The sequence below is a fragment of the Emys orbicularis genome, chromosome 8 (assembly GCF_028017835.1).
Source record: "Emys orbicularis isolate rEmyOrb1 chromosome 8, rEmyOrb1.hap1, whole genome shotgun sequence".
NCBI classification, from domain to species: domain Eukaryota; kingdom Metazoa; phylum Chordata; order Testudines; family Emydidae; genus Emys; species Emys orbicularis.
In genome coordinates, this window is record NC_088690.1 from 81,079,547 (window position 1) to 81,099,543 (window position 19,997).

General features: G+C 39.5%; 1 protein-coding gene across 3 annotated transcripts in view; it reads right to left on the reverse strand.

Annotated features, from left to right (window-relative positions):
* RANBP17 (RAN binding protein 17) overlaps window positions 1–19,997 on the reverse strand; it is a 254,633-nt gene that overhangs the window by 66,516 nt on the left and 168,120 nt on the right. For all 3 annotated transcript variants that reach the window (XM_065409394.1, XM_065409393.1, XM_065409392.1), the window contains 3 exons: window positions 15,627–15,730; window positions 8,755–8,843; window positions 106–213 (listed from right to left, as the gene is read on the reverse strand). In XM_065409394.1, the coding sequence (XP_065265466.1) occupies window positions 106–213; window positions 8,755–8,843; window positions 15,627–15,730 (301 nt within the window). The remainder of the gene's footprint in view (window positions 1–105; window positions 214–8,754; window positions 8,844–15,626; window positions 15,731–19,997) is intronic.

Sequence of the window (19,997 nt, forward strand, 5' to 3'; positions counted from 1 at the left end):
AAGTTAAGAAAGTCAGGATACCTCCATAATGGGCATGATATAAAAATGTAGACAGAACAAAGTAAGTGCCACTTATTGTTTACCCAGCTCTCACATGCTCGTTACCTGTTTTGCAGAAGCTCTGCCATAAGCTTCAAGATCGGAGTTGTACATGCTGCTTCACGATACCACAGCTCAATAGCTCTTTGTAGAATGGGAAGGTATGATGTGTATCTTTCATAAAATGAGTTAAAGAATGTAAATGCCAAAAATTAATATTTTTCAGATTAACTTTACCTCAATGCCACTATGGTGAGCCAGGTACAGAACTATGCCAGTTTACCCTAGATGAGGCTCTGGACCCATACATCCAAATTTGTCAGTGCCTGGAAGAATAAATCCCTTGGAAATCCAAAAAATTAAGTACAAAATAGGTAAGCTATTGAATAAATCATATTTGGAATATATACACAACTGGCATAATTTCAGGCAAAGGAAAGAGTTTTGTGTGTGTATAGAAAATTAATTTCTGGGCTGTATCCAATTTCCAGCAGACAATGCGTTTATACACTCGCTGCACCCACCATAACTGGTATTAACTGGCACCCTGGCAGGCAGTCTCTAAAGGAAGCCAAGGACCAAATAGGCCATAGAGTCTGAACTATTTTCTCAGCCACAGAGGTGAAGGGAACAACCTTTCCTGTATGTCTGTTAGACTTAACACAGGTCAGTTGGATCAGGAAAGCCGGTGAAAGTTTATATTATATTTGTGCTGGAAAGATTTCCTATTGTCTTTTCTGGAGCTGCCCTGGGGGTCTTTTATCTGCTGGGGATTTGGGAAGGGGTTTTGTTTTGTATTTTAAATGACAATATTTACCCCAAAAGACATTTCACTTTAAATGGGAGAAAAATTAATCAAGCCCTGCCTTGAGTCGATAGGGCCCTTCTGGTGGAGACTAATGTCATCATAGGTGGTACTGCTGATGAATGATATTGCTGTCTCTGAGAAGGAAAGCATTTTGGCTAATTCTGTCTGTTTGTCCTAGTACTCTGGAGAGTTTTTGCTGCCATCTGCCTGAGGCTCTGGAGGCATCAGCAGTATAAAGCAGAAGAGCCTGATATCTGAAACACTCTTTAAAGAGTTGCCTCTGTCCCATTCTAGGAGGTCTTTTCTTTTTGTTAGACTTAACATGGTTGCATCTACCATCAAGATTTCTGTAAAAAAATAATTGGGATTCAAATCTGACAGCCACCTTGTGTACATAAGTAACAAAACATGGCCAAATACCCTCTGGGGCATACACAATCGTTGCCATATCTTTGGCTACTTTCATAAATCTGTGAACATCACCTTCATTTTATTGGAAATGCTTCCCAGCCAGACCACTCTCACCCAGACACTGGCTAAAGCATTCAAAATGCACCAGTTGACTGGGAGGCATAGGCACGTAAAGTTGGGTGGTATTTGAATACAGAAGGCACCCTAATTCATGCTTCCTCACTGCCGCTCCCAATGGCCTCATATATGCTGACAGGGCCAAGATGGACCCCTACAGAATCCCATATGAGAGTGCCCTTGGATAAAAGTAATTGCTCAAGGCTACTCAGTGGGCTCTCTCTGTCAGAGGGCAAGGCCTTAGAACAGGAGTTCTGAAATGCATACCAGAGCATGCATAATGCCAACCCCTCCCATTCATGCTTACACTGCAGCCTTGTGACAACTACATCAATAGTTTACATGGAAAAGTAACATTAGGAAAATATTCAATGTGTTTCTACTGGTCTTTTAATATAATTTAGCAACTGAAAATGGGGTGGTGAGACAGTGCTATGTGCCCAAGCTGTCTCTGGACCACCAGAGGGGGGGAGCAGCTTTTAACCAGAGTTTCTGAAATGCTGCTGAACAGTTTGCTTTTGACTTTAAACCATATTCAGCACCAGTTCAACTGCACTTACTGCTAAAACCCGTTGTGAACAAAAGCCACTTTTGTTAGTGCATTCAAAGCTGTAGCTGAGCACTTGTGAAATCTTTGAATTCTTCTAAAACTGTATCAGCCAGCATGCTGGAGACAGACACAACTGGGCATTCTGAGCTGGCAACTCCATTATATAAACGGGGATGTCAGAACTCAAAAGTTCAAGTGTCACATCTACATTCACTGGCAGAAACCAGATTTTACAAAACTTTGGATCAAGAAAAATATTTCCATGATTTATTATTTTTAAAAATTCCAGTGAAAACAGTTTTGACTTGTTTTTAAACACCCATCTGCAGTGTTTACATGCTCAAACATTGTGGAATCCTGCTAATTCACGAAGCAAAACTGACTAACTGATTTTCATTGTCCAAGGTGAGTGAAATGCAAACAGCAAAGGATCTTTGGGGCAGGGACGGTGTTTTTGGTCTGGGTTTGTACAGCACCTAGCTCAATGGGATCTTGGTCCAAGACTAGAGCTCCTAAGTGCTATGGTCAGACAAATAAATAATAACAAGGCAATTTAAAATAAAATCAGCTTTAGTACGCTAATGTACACAAGTGACCATCATCATAGAATCTATCAATGCAAGGGACACTAAGGGGCTCTCTATGACAGGCTAAAGACTGGATGCAGAGGAAAGGCTGGTTGCTTAAAGGAAAACCTATACTGCCTCTTCCCCTGTGGATACAGGACTGAAATATCTAGAACTGATTGTCTAGCTCTTCTAAATCAGCACTTAACTTATAAACTAATTGGAAAAAAATATGACAATTTAATACTTTAAAATCTATAATGGTTTTAAACGGGAAACGCTATCGCTTATGTAAAAATGTGAATATTTTTTCTTGACTAATCCTCTGCATACAGTCTTATAAAATGTCTCATGCCCGTGCATATGGAATTATTTTTTTAAGGACACAGGAGATGAATCTTTAGATATTTATTAGAACAGTGATTTAAAAACAGAAGTATATTGGTTATTTAAAACAAAATGTTCCACACCTACTTGTAAGTTCACATAAAGAAGAGGAAACTCCAAACACAGATCACCATCTTTTTTATATACTAGTGTTACTTTAGCTTTGCTGACTAAAACCCTGAGTCAGCCTAATAAGGTAATTTAAGTCCAGCAAGACATTTTCTTACTACAAACTTGCTTATTTCACAGGCATTAAAGCTCATTAAATAATTGATGTCAGTTGAAAGGAACAGCTGAAAAATTTACCAAGAGGGTACCCAACTAGTTTTAAGAAACATTGATCGAAAGTAACAAAATATCTGGGTACAACCCTGATCCTGCACCAGCTCCCCATGGACAGATCGGGGACCTTAAACTTCAGCTTGCTGTCACTGTAGAGCAGGGGTCGGCAATGTTCGGCACGCGGCTCGCCAGGGTAAGCACCCTAGCGGGCCGGACCAGTTTATTTACCTGCTGACGCGGCAGGTTCGGCCGATCGCGGCCCCCACTCGCCGCGGTTCGCCGTCCCGGGCCAATGGGGGCGGCGGGAAGCGGCGCGGGCCGAGGGATGTGCTGGCTGCGGCTTCCCACCGCCCCCACTGGCACGGGATGGCGAACCGCGGCCAGTGGGGGCCGCGATCGGCCGAACCTGCCGCGTCAGCAGGTAAATAAACTGGCCCGGCCCGCTAGGGTGCTTACCCTGGCGAGCCACGTGCTGAACGTTGCCGACCCCTGCTGTAGAGTGCTACAGGTAATACACTCACATTTTACAAACATCATCTTGAAGTAAATAGCAAAACAAAATATTTTATCAGTGGGATAATCTCCATTAATAAAAATGGATTCTGATTTTACTTTAAACAGGACATGCTTTTATAGAAGGTTTCACCTGCATGTTTAGGCCTGCCCTACAAATTATACAAACCACATTTCTGAATATAAAAGGCATATAAACTTTCAGAAGCTGTAATACTGGAATCATCATTGACAACTTGACATATCAATATTTCAGGAAGAATAAATGACTTTCATATCCAGGATATTTATTTATTTATTTTTGTATCATCTACTTATTCATCTTTCATTAATGGAATTCTCTGGGAAGTTCCCAAACGTTACCATAGGAAAATACTTTAAAATATTTGGAAATATTTTAATAAAGCCTTTTGAGAGATTGAATAATACAACTTTTAAACAAATTTTACTATTATTATAAATATTTGCTCTTCATCCCTTGCCCAGAGGAAAACAATAAATCTTGTCTCAACTGAATGAACACCATTTATCATATTCATTTTCCTGTCAATACAATTATGAAAAGCCTTTGGCCTTTTTCCAAGGAGCCTGATTTGCTACAGAAACTCAATTAGTATAAGCAAGCCTGCTACAAAACAACCCTATTTGGCAATCTAACACAGCTTTCAGCATACTGACAATTCACCTTCAAACCATGACCCTAATATCAGCATAATCTATGGTAAAATATAGGACACAACAGTTTCCAGATCAAAAACAAAACCAAAAGACTTAAAATAATTCATTTCTGCTCATTTTTGCCATCTACTGGACAAAAGTAAAATTCCAGATACTTATTCAAATCAGAAATAAGATACAAGGAAAAAAAACTATGACCTAAAACTGGAACAACTTAAAAAATTAAAGGTTTGATCCTCAAAGGTTCATTATATGTGTAACTCTCTTGAAATCAATGGGAAGAGATTAGAATCAAAATATTTCCAGCCACACTTGAGATAAAGTATTATATTAACCACTGAACTCTTATACCACTGATTTAAAATTAATGCTTCCAAACAACCTCCTTTATTTACCTTACTAACAACTTAGATTATTAAAACTAAAAATTTTCTCTTGTCTATTTATACTGCCTATTTGCTGCATTTCTCTGAGTTTAGGTAATGAATATCATCTCAGTTTCATTTTTGTTTATAGTTAGTCTCACTTTAAGGTTTTCAAACCAGGGGAATGTTTGTTTGAAAACAACTGTTATTATTAGACTTGGGCAGTTACAATTGTAGCATGTCAACACAAACAATTCAACACTTAAAGGTTATTAATTTATATACTACAATGTTAATTAAGTATAAAAATCCCTATTCAAATGAAAAGAAACCTCTTTCTCCCCTCCCCACCACACATACCATTGTAACTTACACCCTTTAGACCCAGTAAATACGAGTTGACATGATGGCAGCTTACTCTGCCATATTACTGATATCAATATGAGGATGGAGCTGGACTCCAGCAGAAGCTAAATGCACTGAACAGAAGCATGAATTTGTTTGTTTGTTTACAGCCAAAGGTGATAGGGGAATATTTTCTGTGTCCGTGTGTACAGATATGTGAGGAACAGGGCCGGCTCCAGGCACCAGCCGAGCCGCAGATTCTACGGGGCGGCATTCCGCCCAATCCTAAGGCAGCACGGCTGCTTTTTTGTTTTGTTTTGTTCGCTGATCCGGCCGCCCTGTAGGGGGCAGCGGCGCGGAGGAGGGGAGCGCCCTTCAGGGAGCGGGCTGTGCGCTCCGTCTGCCCCAGCCGGTGCCAGGTCTGTAGCAAGCCCGGCAGCTCAGCCCACGTCCTTCCCTCCCCGCTGAAGCCCTGGCTGCCCCCCTTCTTTCTCTCCCCCCGCTCCCTCCCCCTCTCCCCCGCTAGCCGGGGCATGGCTGCAGTGCAGGGAGTCCCCCTGCACCCTGGCTCCAGCTGCGCCGCAGTTTTTTATTTTTTTTCCTGCTTTGCTGCTCCAGCCGCACCACAGGGTTTTTCTTGTTTTTTGCTTTGTCGTTCTGGCCGCCCCGATTTTTTTTTGCTTGGGGCGGCAAAAAAGCCAGAGCCGGCCCTGGTGAGGAAAAAGAATCAACTGAATATAGAAAACGAGGGGACTCAGAAAAGCCTTGGAGAAATTAATTCTTCTTACTGTGTATATATTAATCTTTTTATTGTTAAGGTCAATTAAAGGAATGCCGTCTGGCAGTCCAAATAAAACATCTAGGGTTTGTTAAAAAAAAAAAAAAAAAAAATTAATATTAAGAACAGGTGTTCAGGAAATGAAAAACAATGGAAACCATCCTGGATTCAGGTATGGAGTGGACCAAATGGGTTCCAAAAAATAATTAGGTTAATGGAGGATAGGTCCATCCATGGCTATTAGCCAAGACAGTCAGGGACGCAATCCCATGCTCCGGATGTCCCTAAACCTATGACTGCTAGAAACTGGGTCTGGATGACAGGGAATGGATCACTTGTAATTGCCTTGTTCCTGTTGGAAGACAGGATACTGGGCTAGATGGACCACTGTTCTGACTCAGCATGGTGATTTCTATGGCATGTTGACCCTCCAGGCATGGATCTATCTTTTGCAAAAGCAGTGGAGATCAGCCACCCCTATATTGCAATCCCCTCCACCATTCCTGGTCCCACAGAGGGAGCTTTGCAGTATTGCACAGGGAGAGAACATAGGACTGACAAATGAGAATTGCCTAATACAGCCTGAGGCTCCATTTCCTTTCTTGCACAGCCCACCTCTTCGTAAAAAGGGTGGGTCCTGGGATAGCCAGAGGCTGGAGAGCCCCCAGCAGTATGGTTCCACGGGAGCAGCCAGACAGGGGAGTAGGGATCATTAGGGTAGTGAGGAGATCTGTGGGTTTCTGAGCAGTGGATGACCCTGGTCATTCTGCAAAGGGGTAAAAACTTTGTGATCACCACCAATAGACTGACCTGAGGAAAACTCTGGCTGGAATTCCTCTCCTAACCTGAGGGGTTTCCTTGTAGGAGACCTCAATCTGGCTCTGTTTGAATTTACACATTTCCCTATACTATTTGCAATGCAAACATTGCCACACTTTGAATAGGAGAAAAGAAGTTACAGTAGGTTATTTTACCTCTTTCTTTGACACTGATTGGAATACCTCGTCCAGTTCTGGTCCCCACTATTCGAGAAGGATGTTGATAAATTGGAGAGAGTTCAGAGAGGAACCATGAGAATGATTAAAGGATTAGAAAACATGCCTTACAGTGCTAGATTCAAAAACTTCAATCTATTTAGCTTTACAAAGAGACAGTAAAGGGGTGGCTTGATTACAGTCTGTAAGTATTTACACTGGGAACAAATATTTAATAATGGGTTCTTCGATCTAGCAAAGAAAGGTATAACATGATCCAATGGCTGGAAGTTGAAGCTAGACAAATTCAGACTGAAAATAAAGCATACATTTTTTGAGAGTGTAATTAACCATTGCAACAATTTATCAAGGGGAGAGGTGGATTCTCCATCACGGACAATTTTTAAAATCAAGACTGGATGTTTTTCTAAAAAGATCTGCTCTAGGAATTACTTTGGGACAGTTCTAAGGCCCATGTTAAACAGGAAGTCAGACTAGATGATCACAATGGTCCCCTCTGGGCTTAGAATCTATGAACATTGGCTTAATGCAGAGGAAACAGAAAATGAAACTTACTGAAAATTAAATTGATAGTAATCTCTCTTTCCTGCCCATGCTGAACAAAGCATAAAAAGTCAACTTTAGAATTTTAAATTTCTTTCAGGTTTAATAATGTAAGTGTGACAGTGTCATAAAATTTATACTTACATCCTGATTTTAGTAGTTTGTGGCTCCATCTTTTACTATTGAAATTAAATGGAGTTTTCCATTGATTTCAAATAGAGTTAGGATGAGGCCTCTTATTGTCTTAGGCCTTGATTCCACACACTGTCTTACTTGAAAGCATGCAAAGTTCTTGAGAATAGCTTGATCCCACTCGAGTCTGTCCATTGATTTCAGCGGAAGTTGGATCAGATCATAACACAGGCTTGGCCTTCCTACCTTTTTGCCCATATTCAACTACATTCCTGGTCACAATTCTGGAAAGATATACTGTTCTGTGTTCTCAAAACAGATTATCAGTGTACAGTAAACTTTCAGCATTTGTCTAAAATTATCCCATTTCAAAGCCCCCTGTTTTTAATAAAGCACAATATTGTATTTGTATGTTATTTTACCCGTATAATAAACAAATATACAGCAATCATGCATAGTAAGTCTAAATCATACAAACTGTCATACTCATCTCACTATATATTTGGATAGTGAGTTTATTAATATGATTCTATGACTGAAATGACAAAATTTATGACTGATACACTTATTAAAAAACATCAAAGACCTCCCTGTTGTACTAACAAAATACCAGTGGGTATTATTAGATACTTTAGCACAGCACTAAAAAAGTATACCAGTATATTAAAACAAACACAGTAGTCCTGATCTTTGCATATTGAGAAAAACTGTAACTCTAGATTACCATTTATTTTTGCAATATAGCTGTTGTCTTCTCATCAAGAAAAGTGTGTGTGTCATGATATTAATAAAACTGACGTAAGTGGATACTTATTGGCTAAATGAAAGACCAGATCATACTAGATACAGAGGTCCTCCTGGACTAATACTTGGGAAGCAACATTTTTTTTTAGCAGTCTTTGCTGTCATTTTTAACCAAATGTAGGTACATTATATTTTGCGTTCGAGCCAACGTATGTTTATGGAAACATCACAGGCTTGGGGTGGGGAGGGGAACCATTTAGGTATATTTTCTGGGGTATTAGTGTGATACAACAAAAAAGTGACCTCTCTGTGGTTTCTCTCCAAATGCTGCCCCCCCAGTTAACTGCATGGTTGCCATTATGCTGTAATTTTAGCTGATTACACATTAGTTCATTTAGCTTTGTTTCCTCTTCCCCACTGTGCCACACTATTAAACTAATGCAAGGGGCCTGGTATCCCTCTGTGCACAGAGCTGGTATTGTCATAGTGTAATAAGGATACATCCAGTCAAACAGCATGGTGTAGCTGGTCTTTGTGTTCAGTGCAAAGGCAATCCCTCGAAGATCTCTTGCCAGCCCGATCAACATACGCTGTCAGTGGGAAAGAGACACAGTAATTGATTTTCACGTTAGCACAGAGCAGATGGAGTAATAATCAGCCAATAATGACCACATATCTGATTTTGATTCATTAGTTTAAATGTCTCGCTCAAATCCTTCTCTATAGAAAACCGTAGGTTCTTTATAAAAAAAAAAAAAAAAAAATCTGCCCAAGTTTTATGGTGGTAATGCTAACAAAATGCTTAGGGAACATTTTAGGTTACTCAATTTACTGTACCTTTGACTAAGGCAAACTAAAATATAATATATGAATGCTGCATATTAAAGTTTAAAAGTGCTTCTTGCATGAATATATTAAAATAATAATACTAATAATAAAAAGTTAACTTGAGCTGGCATTATTTTATGTGAGGTATAAGACTAATTGAGACGCAAAAAAACTATTGTTAAGGTTACATTGAGACTTCTATTATACTCCATTTTCATATGCGTGTATCCTTCTGAAAAAATATTTTCAGATATCATTTTCCAAGTTAGGTCTCAGTCAAAAAATATTTTTTTTTTAATTTTGAGCAAAACCCATTCACCCATTTTTAGTAAATTCCGTGACAGAAAAAAATATACTTTTTTCCCCCGGTAAAAATATTTTAAAACTGTTTTTGGGGTACAGACAAAAATGAAAAGCAGCTGAAAGTTCCCAGGTAGTAATCCTCATAAAGGACTGGTTTTCAGGCAAGTAGTGTAAATTTTAAGAATTAATAAATTATAAGTGAATGAAAAATTAGTTTTAAACATACACTACATGAAATTTCCATTCCAGTTAAAATTCCATACTGGCGTGCTGACCAACAGAAATATGTAGTATGAATGTTAGTTTGGTGTTGTAGGTGTGGTTTGTATTTCTGCTCCATTATGAAGTACCATATAACTGCAGGGTTTCACTAAACAATTGTGGACGCACACAGAGAAACCAGTAGGGGGAATTAACGTGTTAATCTTTTTTCATTTTTGTGAAAATATCAAGAGAAACTAAATATAAAACTTTCAATAAAGTAGCATTTGGTAACAATGTTAAATATTCGTAAGTCCAGAAATGCAAAAGATAAGGATCTCATATTAACTTTAACCCACCCACATAATGAATGGAGTGCTGCAAATTACTTGTTATGCTACTAAATGTTACCTTACACAAGGCCTGAATTCTACTTTCAGGTATGCACGCACTAGTCCAATTGACTTCAATGGGAGTTGCAGAGGTTTTTCTGAGGGTAAATTGGGTCCTATGTGAAACACGGGTAAATAAAGGTTACTATGAGAACCTTATCATTCCGATTTCCTGGTTTTTGAGTGTGCAAATGACCTGAACATGCAAGATGCTCAGAGCCCTCAATTCTCATTAACTTGAGTTGAGGTTACCTCACAGGAAATGCTCAGCATCATGCAGAACTGGGATCTAAAATGATAATATTAACATGACATTCACCTACATTTTGGCATTTAATATAGGTTTCAGAGTAGCAGCCGTGTTAGTCTGTATCCGCAAAAAGAACAGGAGTACTTGTGACACCTTAGAGACTAACAAATTTATTAGAGCATAAGCTTTCGTGGGCTACAACCCACTTCTTCGGATGCATATAGAGTGAAACATATATTGAGGAGATATATATACACACACATACAGAGAGCATGAGCACTCACACCTGTTCATGCTCTCTGTATGTGTGTGTATATATATCTCCTCAATATATGTTTCACTCTATATGCATCCGAAGAAGTGGGTTGTAGCCCACGAAAGCTTATGCTCTAATAAATTTGTTAGTCTCTAAGGTGCCACAAGTACTCCTGTTCTTTTTGCATTTAATATACTTATTCTTCCATGTGGAAAATAAGTATTTAGCAGACGTGTGGCCTATGTAAAAAAACTTCACAACAACGCTGCACATCCCCTATTAAACAATACTAAGGTGCAACATCAAAAAAGGATACATCCACATCCAGCAAAGCAGGGTGAAGGTGGAGGAGTCAAGAGTGATCTTGGCTCTTTTAAACACTGTAGCCACAGAAAGAAAAGGTCCACAAGCAAGGCTGACTATCAGGAAAGAATGTCAAAGGAAAACTAGGGGCCTCTAGAAAGACTCCTAAGATATTTAGCACCTCATTTGAACTTGCCATTGTTTGAAGTCAGGCAAAGATAGGAATGAACCCATGGTCAGAGGCCTGTGAAACAGGGACTACACATACACACACAACTAACCAACCCTGAAGTACATATTCATTGATTTAGAAAAGCAACTGTTCTTTGAAAAACATTCTTTCTGATAAAACATTTAAGAAACGTCTGGGTAGCAAGACTTATAGACTAAATGGGCGCATGCCACACTTAGAAAGTGATGACACAGTACCCTTCTACCAGAGGGCCTTGAAACAGCAGGTCATTTCACATGCCACTGAGTACTAATGAACAACTGAGTGATTTGAGAAAAGCCACTGAATTTCTTTGGTTTTAGAATCTTTACTTTCTACTATTATTATTATATAAACACCATCCACTGTTATCTATACTATTCTTAATATATACTTCTCATCTTTAAAATATTACACATTCTTAGTACATAAAGTCCCACTAAACTCAATGGTGAAGTGTTATTCACTGGAACTAGACTCTGTATAGTAGTAATACTGAATATGTACACTGATGCCAAAACTGCTCATACAATGACACCCTAACCACATAGTGTATCCAGGTAAAATCCGGGCCCTTTCACAGGGCCGGCGCAACCCATTAGGCGACCGCACTACAATTTGGGGGGCGGCGACCGTGGCGGTATTTCGGTGGTGGGACCTTCCGCCGCCTCGGGAGGGGGGGAGCGGCATTTCGGGGTGGGACCTTCCGCCACCTAGGGCAGCAGAAAAGCTGGTGGTGCTCCTGCCCTTTCACCTAAGATCTTCTGCTCACTGCGGTTGAGTTTTACACAGGTGTGGCAGAATAGGGATTAAACTCCCAATATATTCTGGTTTATTAGCCCATTACGAATTTGCAAATGACACTAGTGGGTGTAAAAATTGTTAAGAAAAATAGTAAACAACACTATACACTTAGACAGCACCTTGTGGGCCTTATCTTGAGGGTTCCTAACATGTTTTGTAAATGTAACAGAATAATATAAGCAGCATATAAAGGGATCACTTCATTCACAGCTGAAATGCAGTCATATCTGGGTGCAAGGTGACAGCTGTTTAGCAGCACACAGCAACACCAGACAATAGCTTAGACTCAGAAGCGAAGAACACTGTATCCAAGAGAAATGGCAGGGGAATTTTAGGTAGTCAGAATGCTGGCTTATAAACTGATTTTCATACTAATGAAATAACTAGCCTCTTTCAAAGTATTCTTCCATCCACAAACCAAAAAATGGTAGGTCTACTTTAGAGTAATTTAAAGGTCCTTTTTTATTTATTTATTTATTTATTTTTTTAAATTCTGACATTATGGTTTAAAATCCTAAACAAACATTATTTTCTGAATTTCTAAATGGAAAAGAACTGAACATTTAAATATTTGTAGGGGGGGGAAAGCCCAAATAGGAATTGTGGCTTGACAGTGTGTGCCAAGTTTCTGACTAATGCAATTTGAAACAGACGAGATACCACTCACGCCACCCACCCCCAAAATGGGGTTTGTAATGGAAAGTCTGACAGACCCTTAACTACAGTGGCACTACTGGGTGCAGCTATAATATTACCCTCATAATTCTACTATATAATAACAACAAAGAAAAAAAAAGGTGAAGGGTCATTGTGCTTTGTCTTTAGAATTAAGATGGCTGTCTTCATCCTTACAGCATACTCTTAATTCTGGAGACACGTCTTAATAACCTCTAAATAGTTCCAACAAAAGAGCCGTGTCAGAGGAATGAGCAGGCCCCAAGGTGTTTCAACTGGAGTGTTTTCATCTGCCTTTATTGCTCTATCCCTCTCCAGAATTAAGGCAATAACCTGTGATAAATTATTCAGGAACTGCTACAGGGATCAAAGCAAAATCATTCTGTTAAAGTGCTGTTTGCAACATTTGGCACTTAGTGTGAAAACTTTTAATGTGTGCTAGCTGAAAATCAAGGATTTTAAATAATTTAACAGTATGGAGTTTTTACGAACCAGCTAAAGATAGCATGTTGCTATTTAACTGCCCTTCTTCCTCCGATACAGTTTTCATTCATTCCTATCAAAACTGAGGATGTCATAACTAACATAAAAGCACCACTGAGGTTCAGTCTAGCCAGTCAATATATTACTTAACTGGAATGTCAGGGCAAATCCAGATATTTTTGAGGGGAAAAAATGACAGTAGTTTTAATACTATGATTTCCCCTCCCCCCCACCCCCCTTCATTTCAAAATGGAAAAAAGCTCACGGTAAACACTAAGGTCCTCTTCAATTATATTAGATTTTACTGGAAAACAAACTTAAAAGTATGTTTTATATACAGGTTTGTTAACCGCAAATGTAGTTCAATGAGGAAGAGCTCCCTTGTTGTGATCATTTTTCAGCTGTGTACTTCAGAAATATAAAAAAACAGCCAGTTAGAAAATCCTAGTAAAAGCCACAAATTAAATGAATTTGGCAGTCTTGGGCCATTTTCATGGTGATATTTTAACAGTGTCACCTCCCTGTGGATTGGAATACTAAACATTTTATTGAAGAAGAGAACTGAACTGTTTTTGTTTCCAGTTCTTGCACAATGAAGTACCTGAAAGCACTTTTGCATGTATTATTTATTCATCATGATAGAAAAATAGCTGTAACCTAATAAATTATATTTAAAAGAATTTAGAGCAAAAGTTTTGTTTATGATAGAGCAACAGATTTAGTTCTTTATCAGTAGCTTAAAGCACCAAGTTTCCTTTATATAAATTAGACAGATGGTGCTTACAGTAGAATTTACTAAAGGTCTGTCACAACAAATGCAGCCAAGCTGCATATTTAATCACTGCAGAACCTTGTCTACCTGCAGCTGCCAACTGCTAATCCAATTTCCCTGATAAATGTGGCAAGAGACACGATCAGCAATAAAGAGCATCTAACTCCATTTTCCTGCAGGGCGTCTTTTGATGAACATTTAGGACGGAAGAACGGAGTGCACTGTGTGGCCCTGGCTTGTGGCAGCTGCATGCATTCTGAAGACACAGTTCTCAGGTTACTCACTTAATTCTGCCACTATCATTATGTTGCTATTGATCTCAGTAGCTCTTGTCTACACAGCATTACTCTAGATGAAGCTGAATCAGGCAGTTATCATGCATCAAACTTGCTCAAAAGCCTGGAGATTTCCCTTTAATTACTTGTGATTTTATTTGCAAATACCGTTAAAGTGTAATCAAGCAGTCACTTTCCAGGGTCGTTAAGAACTTGCTAGTTTAGGGATATATCACTGGAACTCCATTAAAATTTCTTCAGTAAAACAGTTTCTCACAAACCAGACAGGACTGCAGCAAAATTGTTTTAAATACAATAGAATCCTCAAATGAGATAAATGCAATTTCTTACAAAGAGGGGGATTCTAAAAATGATCTCTTAGAACTAATTGTTAAAATCAATAATTTTCAAAATAAAAGGCAAACACTTCCGGACTCTCTCTATTTAACATGTGAAAAGCAGTTTACAAATTAAATACTAGAAGCAAGATCAAATACAGAATCTGGGGTATGTGGTCTTTTTCACAGTACCCACTGAAGCAATGAGTATTTTTTCTAAGTATTCAGATTTTCTAAGATGTTAATTTAATCAAAGTGGTTATAAACTATACATGCTCTGTAAATGTGAGTTGTGTACTAAGCAGGACAAAAATTATTTGTCAAACATTTCTAGCATGTTTGATGACAGTTTACATTTTCAGGAAAAGGAGAGAAGAAAAGATAGTGATACATTGTTAAGCTTTCCATCATATTTTAAAATAGCAAATCTGTTTGGGCTTCCCATAGATTACGCAATGTATCTGAAATGGGCACTCTAGAGTGCATTGTTAACTGTTTGTTCATTATGGGGAGGGGAATCTATTTAGCACAACACTACTCTAATGTATTATCATTCCTGATGCTGCTACTCCCATTTAGCACGTCCTTTCCCCCCTAAAATATACTGTTGTTTTGACACAAACAGCTTGCTACACTTAAGGATTTTACTAATAAAACATAATGTTGTGTTAGATATTATGACTGTTGCCACAGCTGAACTGACTTGTCAAATCAATCCTAATATGGCTCCCACAGGCACATAAAAACCTTATTTAGCTATCAGTTATCCTAATCACTTTGTTCAGTTTAAGGATGCAATACTTCAAGACCGGTTCCTATTTATACATATATGCCCAGCCATTTAATAAAGTCTTGATTTATATATTAAATTCTTGTTTGAAAAAAATACTTTAAAGATGCAGTGTTTTATCAAGTGTATTACATCTTTCCAAATCTCCACAAATAAATATGTTAATACATAAGAAGAAAATAAAAACACATACACAGAAAGACGGAGTATTACATAAGAACCAGGCCAAATACCACAAGAGGAAAATCTGTCTCTTTGATTATAAATATGGCTGAAAAGAGATCACTTTATTGTCAAAGCATTCCCAAAATCTAAATGTATGTGTAAGAGGTTGACTTGTAGGAAGTCATATACAGCCATTTTATTTCAACATCATATAGAAAATTACAGACACACATACATGGCAAAGATGAAAAATGTGAAATATTTACTTCACAATTAGCTTATTTTACTGATAAATAATTTCTTTCCCTATTACTGAAATAAACCTACCTTTGCCTCCTCTTGTTTAAAACTATTGTTGAATATCTGAGTTACAGTTTCAAATGAAACTGTAAGGGGTAGCATGAAATTCTCAAACTCGTCCTCGTCTTCACCTACAGAAAAATAAAATAAATTAAAAAAACCAAACGAGCATCACAGCACATTCATACTGCCATTCATTAGGGTCCAATTCCACAGTCCATTTGAAGGTAAAACCTCCATTGATGTCAAAGGGAGTTTTGGGCTAGGACAGGAGAAGTGGACCCTTAGTTTTTAAATGTTTTTACTGAGGCACACAGATTGAATGAACATAAAATACAGACAGAAACTTTAGGTCACAAATGACTTAAAACAGAGATCAGGGTCTCTCCACATGTTCTGTTTCTTTCTCCTTTTTATATTTCTATTCTCTCTGAGGTTGGAAAGTCCAGGTCTCAAAAGTTAGAAAAAGCCAGAATTAAGGTTGCCCGTGCAACCTTAATTTGGCCTCTTGTGGGTATGCAATATGATACAATCTTTAATTACGTGATCACATACTATTTTTTCCACATGACCCCCGCGTCATTCAGTGCACAGAATGGACAGTGCTCACTGAATGAACAGATATTCAATATTTTGTTTTCTCCTAATTCCTCAGGCCTTATTTACTGCACTGTTCAAACCCTGCTCTGAAGATAGGCTTATTAATTTCCTCGTTGGCTTTTCTCTGTTGCTCCTTACTACAGTATCTGAGAGCTTCACAAATACCCATGAGAGGGGAGGTGAGGCACACCAATTACAGTCAAAAGTGTTTCTACTAATTTTGGTGCTCAATTTAACCTAGGACCATAGCACTTTATATATTCAAATTACATCTACCACTGACTTCAGTTGCAGCTGTGAGTGCTCAGCTCTTATGCAAGTCAGACCCCAGGGCCTCAAGTTGGGCACCCAGAAATTAGAAATACACAATCAGTGATCACTTGTGAAGTATGGTTTAAGTTACTTGCCTACCATCACTTAGGAACTCTGTGGCAGAGGTAGGTATAAAATCCAGTTTTCTAGGACAGCATTCATCTGTATTAACCATGCTTTCACGTCCTGCAATCCCCTGCCTCATTCACTATACACCTTCCAACTTCTACAACAAATGAGGCAGGGCTCATCCTTTACTACTCAGCCCTAATTCATCCCCAGAACAAGTCCATGCTGTGCAGTGAATGATGCAAGGCCCATGCAGATAAAAATAGTATGTGATCATGGAATTAAAGACTGTATCATAATGCATATACACGGGGGAAGGGGGGAAATTAAAGTTGCACAGACAACCTAAATTCTGGCAGAAAAGTGTGTTTGACTTTGCAAACTTAATAATATTCTTTTAACGAAGTGTGTGTGTGTCCTGCTGGTGCCTAAAGTCCCTAGGCGCCTACATTTCCACTGGTAAGTCCCCAAGGTGCCTCATTTTTTGTCTCTGGGTATGCGAACAGCTATCTAAGTCCCAGCACAGCCTAGCAACTTGGCACCTACCTAATGCCTAAGCCCCAGCTGGATTCACAAACAAGGTATTTCCCCACCTATCACACCTGTGGGGCCCGATCCAGCAGGCATGCTCAGTGGGTGATTAAGAGCACACCTACTGGATCAGGCCCCAAACAAAACACAGCTGGCATAGCAGGTGGTATGGTGATGGTCCCCCTTATAAATACTTAAAATATTCATTTGACCAATGAGAGAGTGAAAATGATTCTACAGCCCAGCTGTTAGTCCACTCACCTGGGAGACCCATGTTCTAGTTCCTGATCCAGGGGATATGCAAGTATTTATACAAAGTGGAACAGCTTAAAAGGGAAATTCTGAGAGAGACCCACCCCAGAATGCCCTATAGTCCAGGAATTAGGGCACTCACCTGGGAGGTGAGAGATCTGGGTTAAAGTCACTGTTCCACACTAGGCAGTAGGGGGACTGGACTGGACCTGGGTCTCCCACATCCTGTGAGAGTGCTCTAACTACTAAGCTATTGGGCGTAAGGAGGACCACCAGCACCACAGCCATGCGGTTATTCAGCAATCACCATCTCCTCCTCCTAGGCACCTAACTCAGAGTTGTGAATTCCAGCAGGTGGCAAGGCACCTAAAAGTCAGGCACTGCACCGCTCAGCACTGCAACAATTACGCCCCCCCTTGTGAATCTAGCCCCTTGACCCAGTTCCATTCTTGCCTATCTAGTCCCAGTCTTCTTGCCATGTCAGTCCTAGTGTCCCACTCTGAGCTACCTGTCCAAGCCCTGACCTCCGCTCCCCAATCCCAGTCTCTTCACTTTCCCACACCCAATCCCAATTTTCTTGCCCAGCCAGTCCCAGTTCTCCCCATGTAACCCTGCTCAACAGCTGTCTCCTCTCCCCTCCCCTGTATCCATCCCTACTTCCTAGTTCATCTCCTTGTCCAGTCAGTCCCAGTCTCCCCATTTCCCTAGTTCCTCAACCAATCCCAGTGTTTCCACCTCCCCCAGGCAACTGGTTCCCAGTCCCAGTCTCAGCCCCACTCTATCCCCGCTCCCAGTTCCAGCAAACCTTTCCCTGGTTCCAAGTCCCAGCCTCTCCGCTCAACCAGTCCCAACTTCACATTCCCTGCACCAACTGGCTCCTGGTTCCAGTAACAGTTTCTCTTCCTCCAAAGCTAGTCCCAGTCTCACCAGAATTCTTGTCTCAATCTACTGTTTTCATTCCCCCCAATCTGGCTTTTCTCCGCTCTGCTTTCGAATCAGATGGCTTCTTCCTCCATGCTGCCTAGGTGCCTGTGTGTGTGTGTCACTGAGAGCACGAGAGAGAAGATCCCTGCTCTGAGTTCCACTGTCTAACCCGGAGAAGCTGGGTGTAGCTATTACTGGGAAAGCCTGGCTTTGCCCCTGCAACCCAGTCACTCTGTGGTGATGGCGCGTGTACAGTCCTGTCATGTTTAGGATCTGTGAGGGAAATGAAGCATGCTCAATGAGGAAGGAATGCTGAGTGATTTTAGCTTCTAAAAATCTAAGAAGTCTCTACTGAGCACGTGTAAACTGTTATTTTTCAAAGGCTTATAATTAGGCCATTTAGCTGGATTTTCACAGGGACAGCAAAATGTCACAGCATGTTAAATTTCAAGTTCTGCTCCAAAACACTGAAGCAGCAGAACCTTTCAAATAAAATGTCACCAGAATTTTTAACATGGGCAAAACAATGTATTCTTCCTTAGCACTATTCTTGGAAACAGCTGAACCACTTTAGCTGAAGTTTTCTAAAAAAAATCTAATCCAAACCAACCCCCAATTCCCCCCAAAATTCAGCCTAAGGCAGACATCTGGCATAGAAAATTTCAGCCAAACAAGCAAATGAAAACAGGGTCTTATAATAACAATTGTTGGGAGACCTTAATAATATGCGGTGCTATCTGCTCTGCCTATAATTATTACACACTTACCAGGAAAAATGCATGAGCTTTCAGACAACATTTCTAATTAGACACGTTTCAAACAGTTAAATTTGCTATAAAGGGATGAAAACATTTTTTGTTTTTTTATTATCACCCACTAATGTTATGTAAATATATTTACTGTCAAAGTTCTGCCACGGTTATACGTTCTGCTAAATTATAATAAGAACCCACTAATTTTTGTTACACAAATTATAACCATTTCTATAACCTTCCATTATGTTTCATATTTATTAAAAGCTATTTCCTATTTCCAGAGATATTGTATGTATCACCCAGATACTTTAACTTTTCTGATAGTTTTTCATAATTTTTTTGGGGGGGGTGGGGGGGAAACAAACAAATTAAGACTCAGATCCTGAAAAGATAATTGTGTGGCTGGAACCCTATGTGCATGGAGCCTCTCTGAATTCAACCGGGGTCCGCTCTGTGCTTGTCTTTGCAGAATCAAGGCCTAGATTTGGTTTATAAGAATGACACCAAAACTTGGCTAGATACTGGATCCTTTCATGTGTATCATTAGATATACCCACACATCCAAATTCAATGGAAACCAATAACACATAACCGAGGATAGAATTTGGCCCATAATTAGGTAAAATGTTTGGAAAAAGCAAAGAGAGGAAAATAGTTATGACAAAAACTGACAAATTAATGGAGGAATTAATATGACCTCCCTCTACAAAATGTCTTTAGAAGACATTTAACTATTTTTCCTTCAACATTTTGTGGATGAATTTGGTGTATACATAGGATTGGCTAGTTTGTGTATGCCATCTGTAATCCTATATCTCCCTTTTTTTGCTCTTGGGGCTCGATCCAAATCCCGTTGAAGTCAATGGAAATCCCATCAGCTGAAATGGGCTATTGTCCAAGCCCTTGGTAAGTGACTATGACGTGTGCCATATTGTCCAATGGTTGTGTGTCAGGT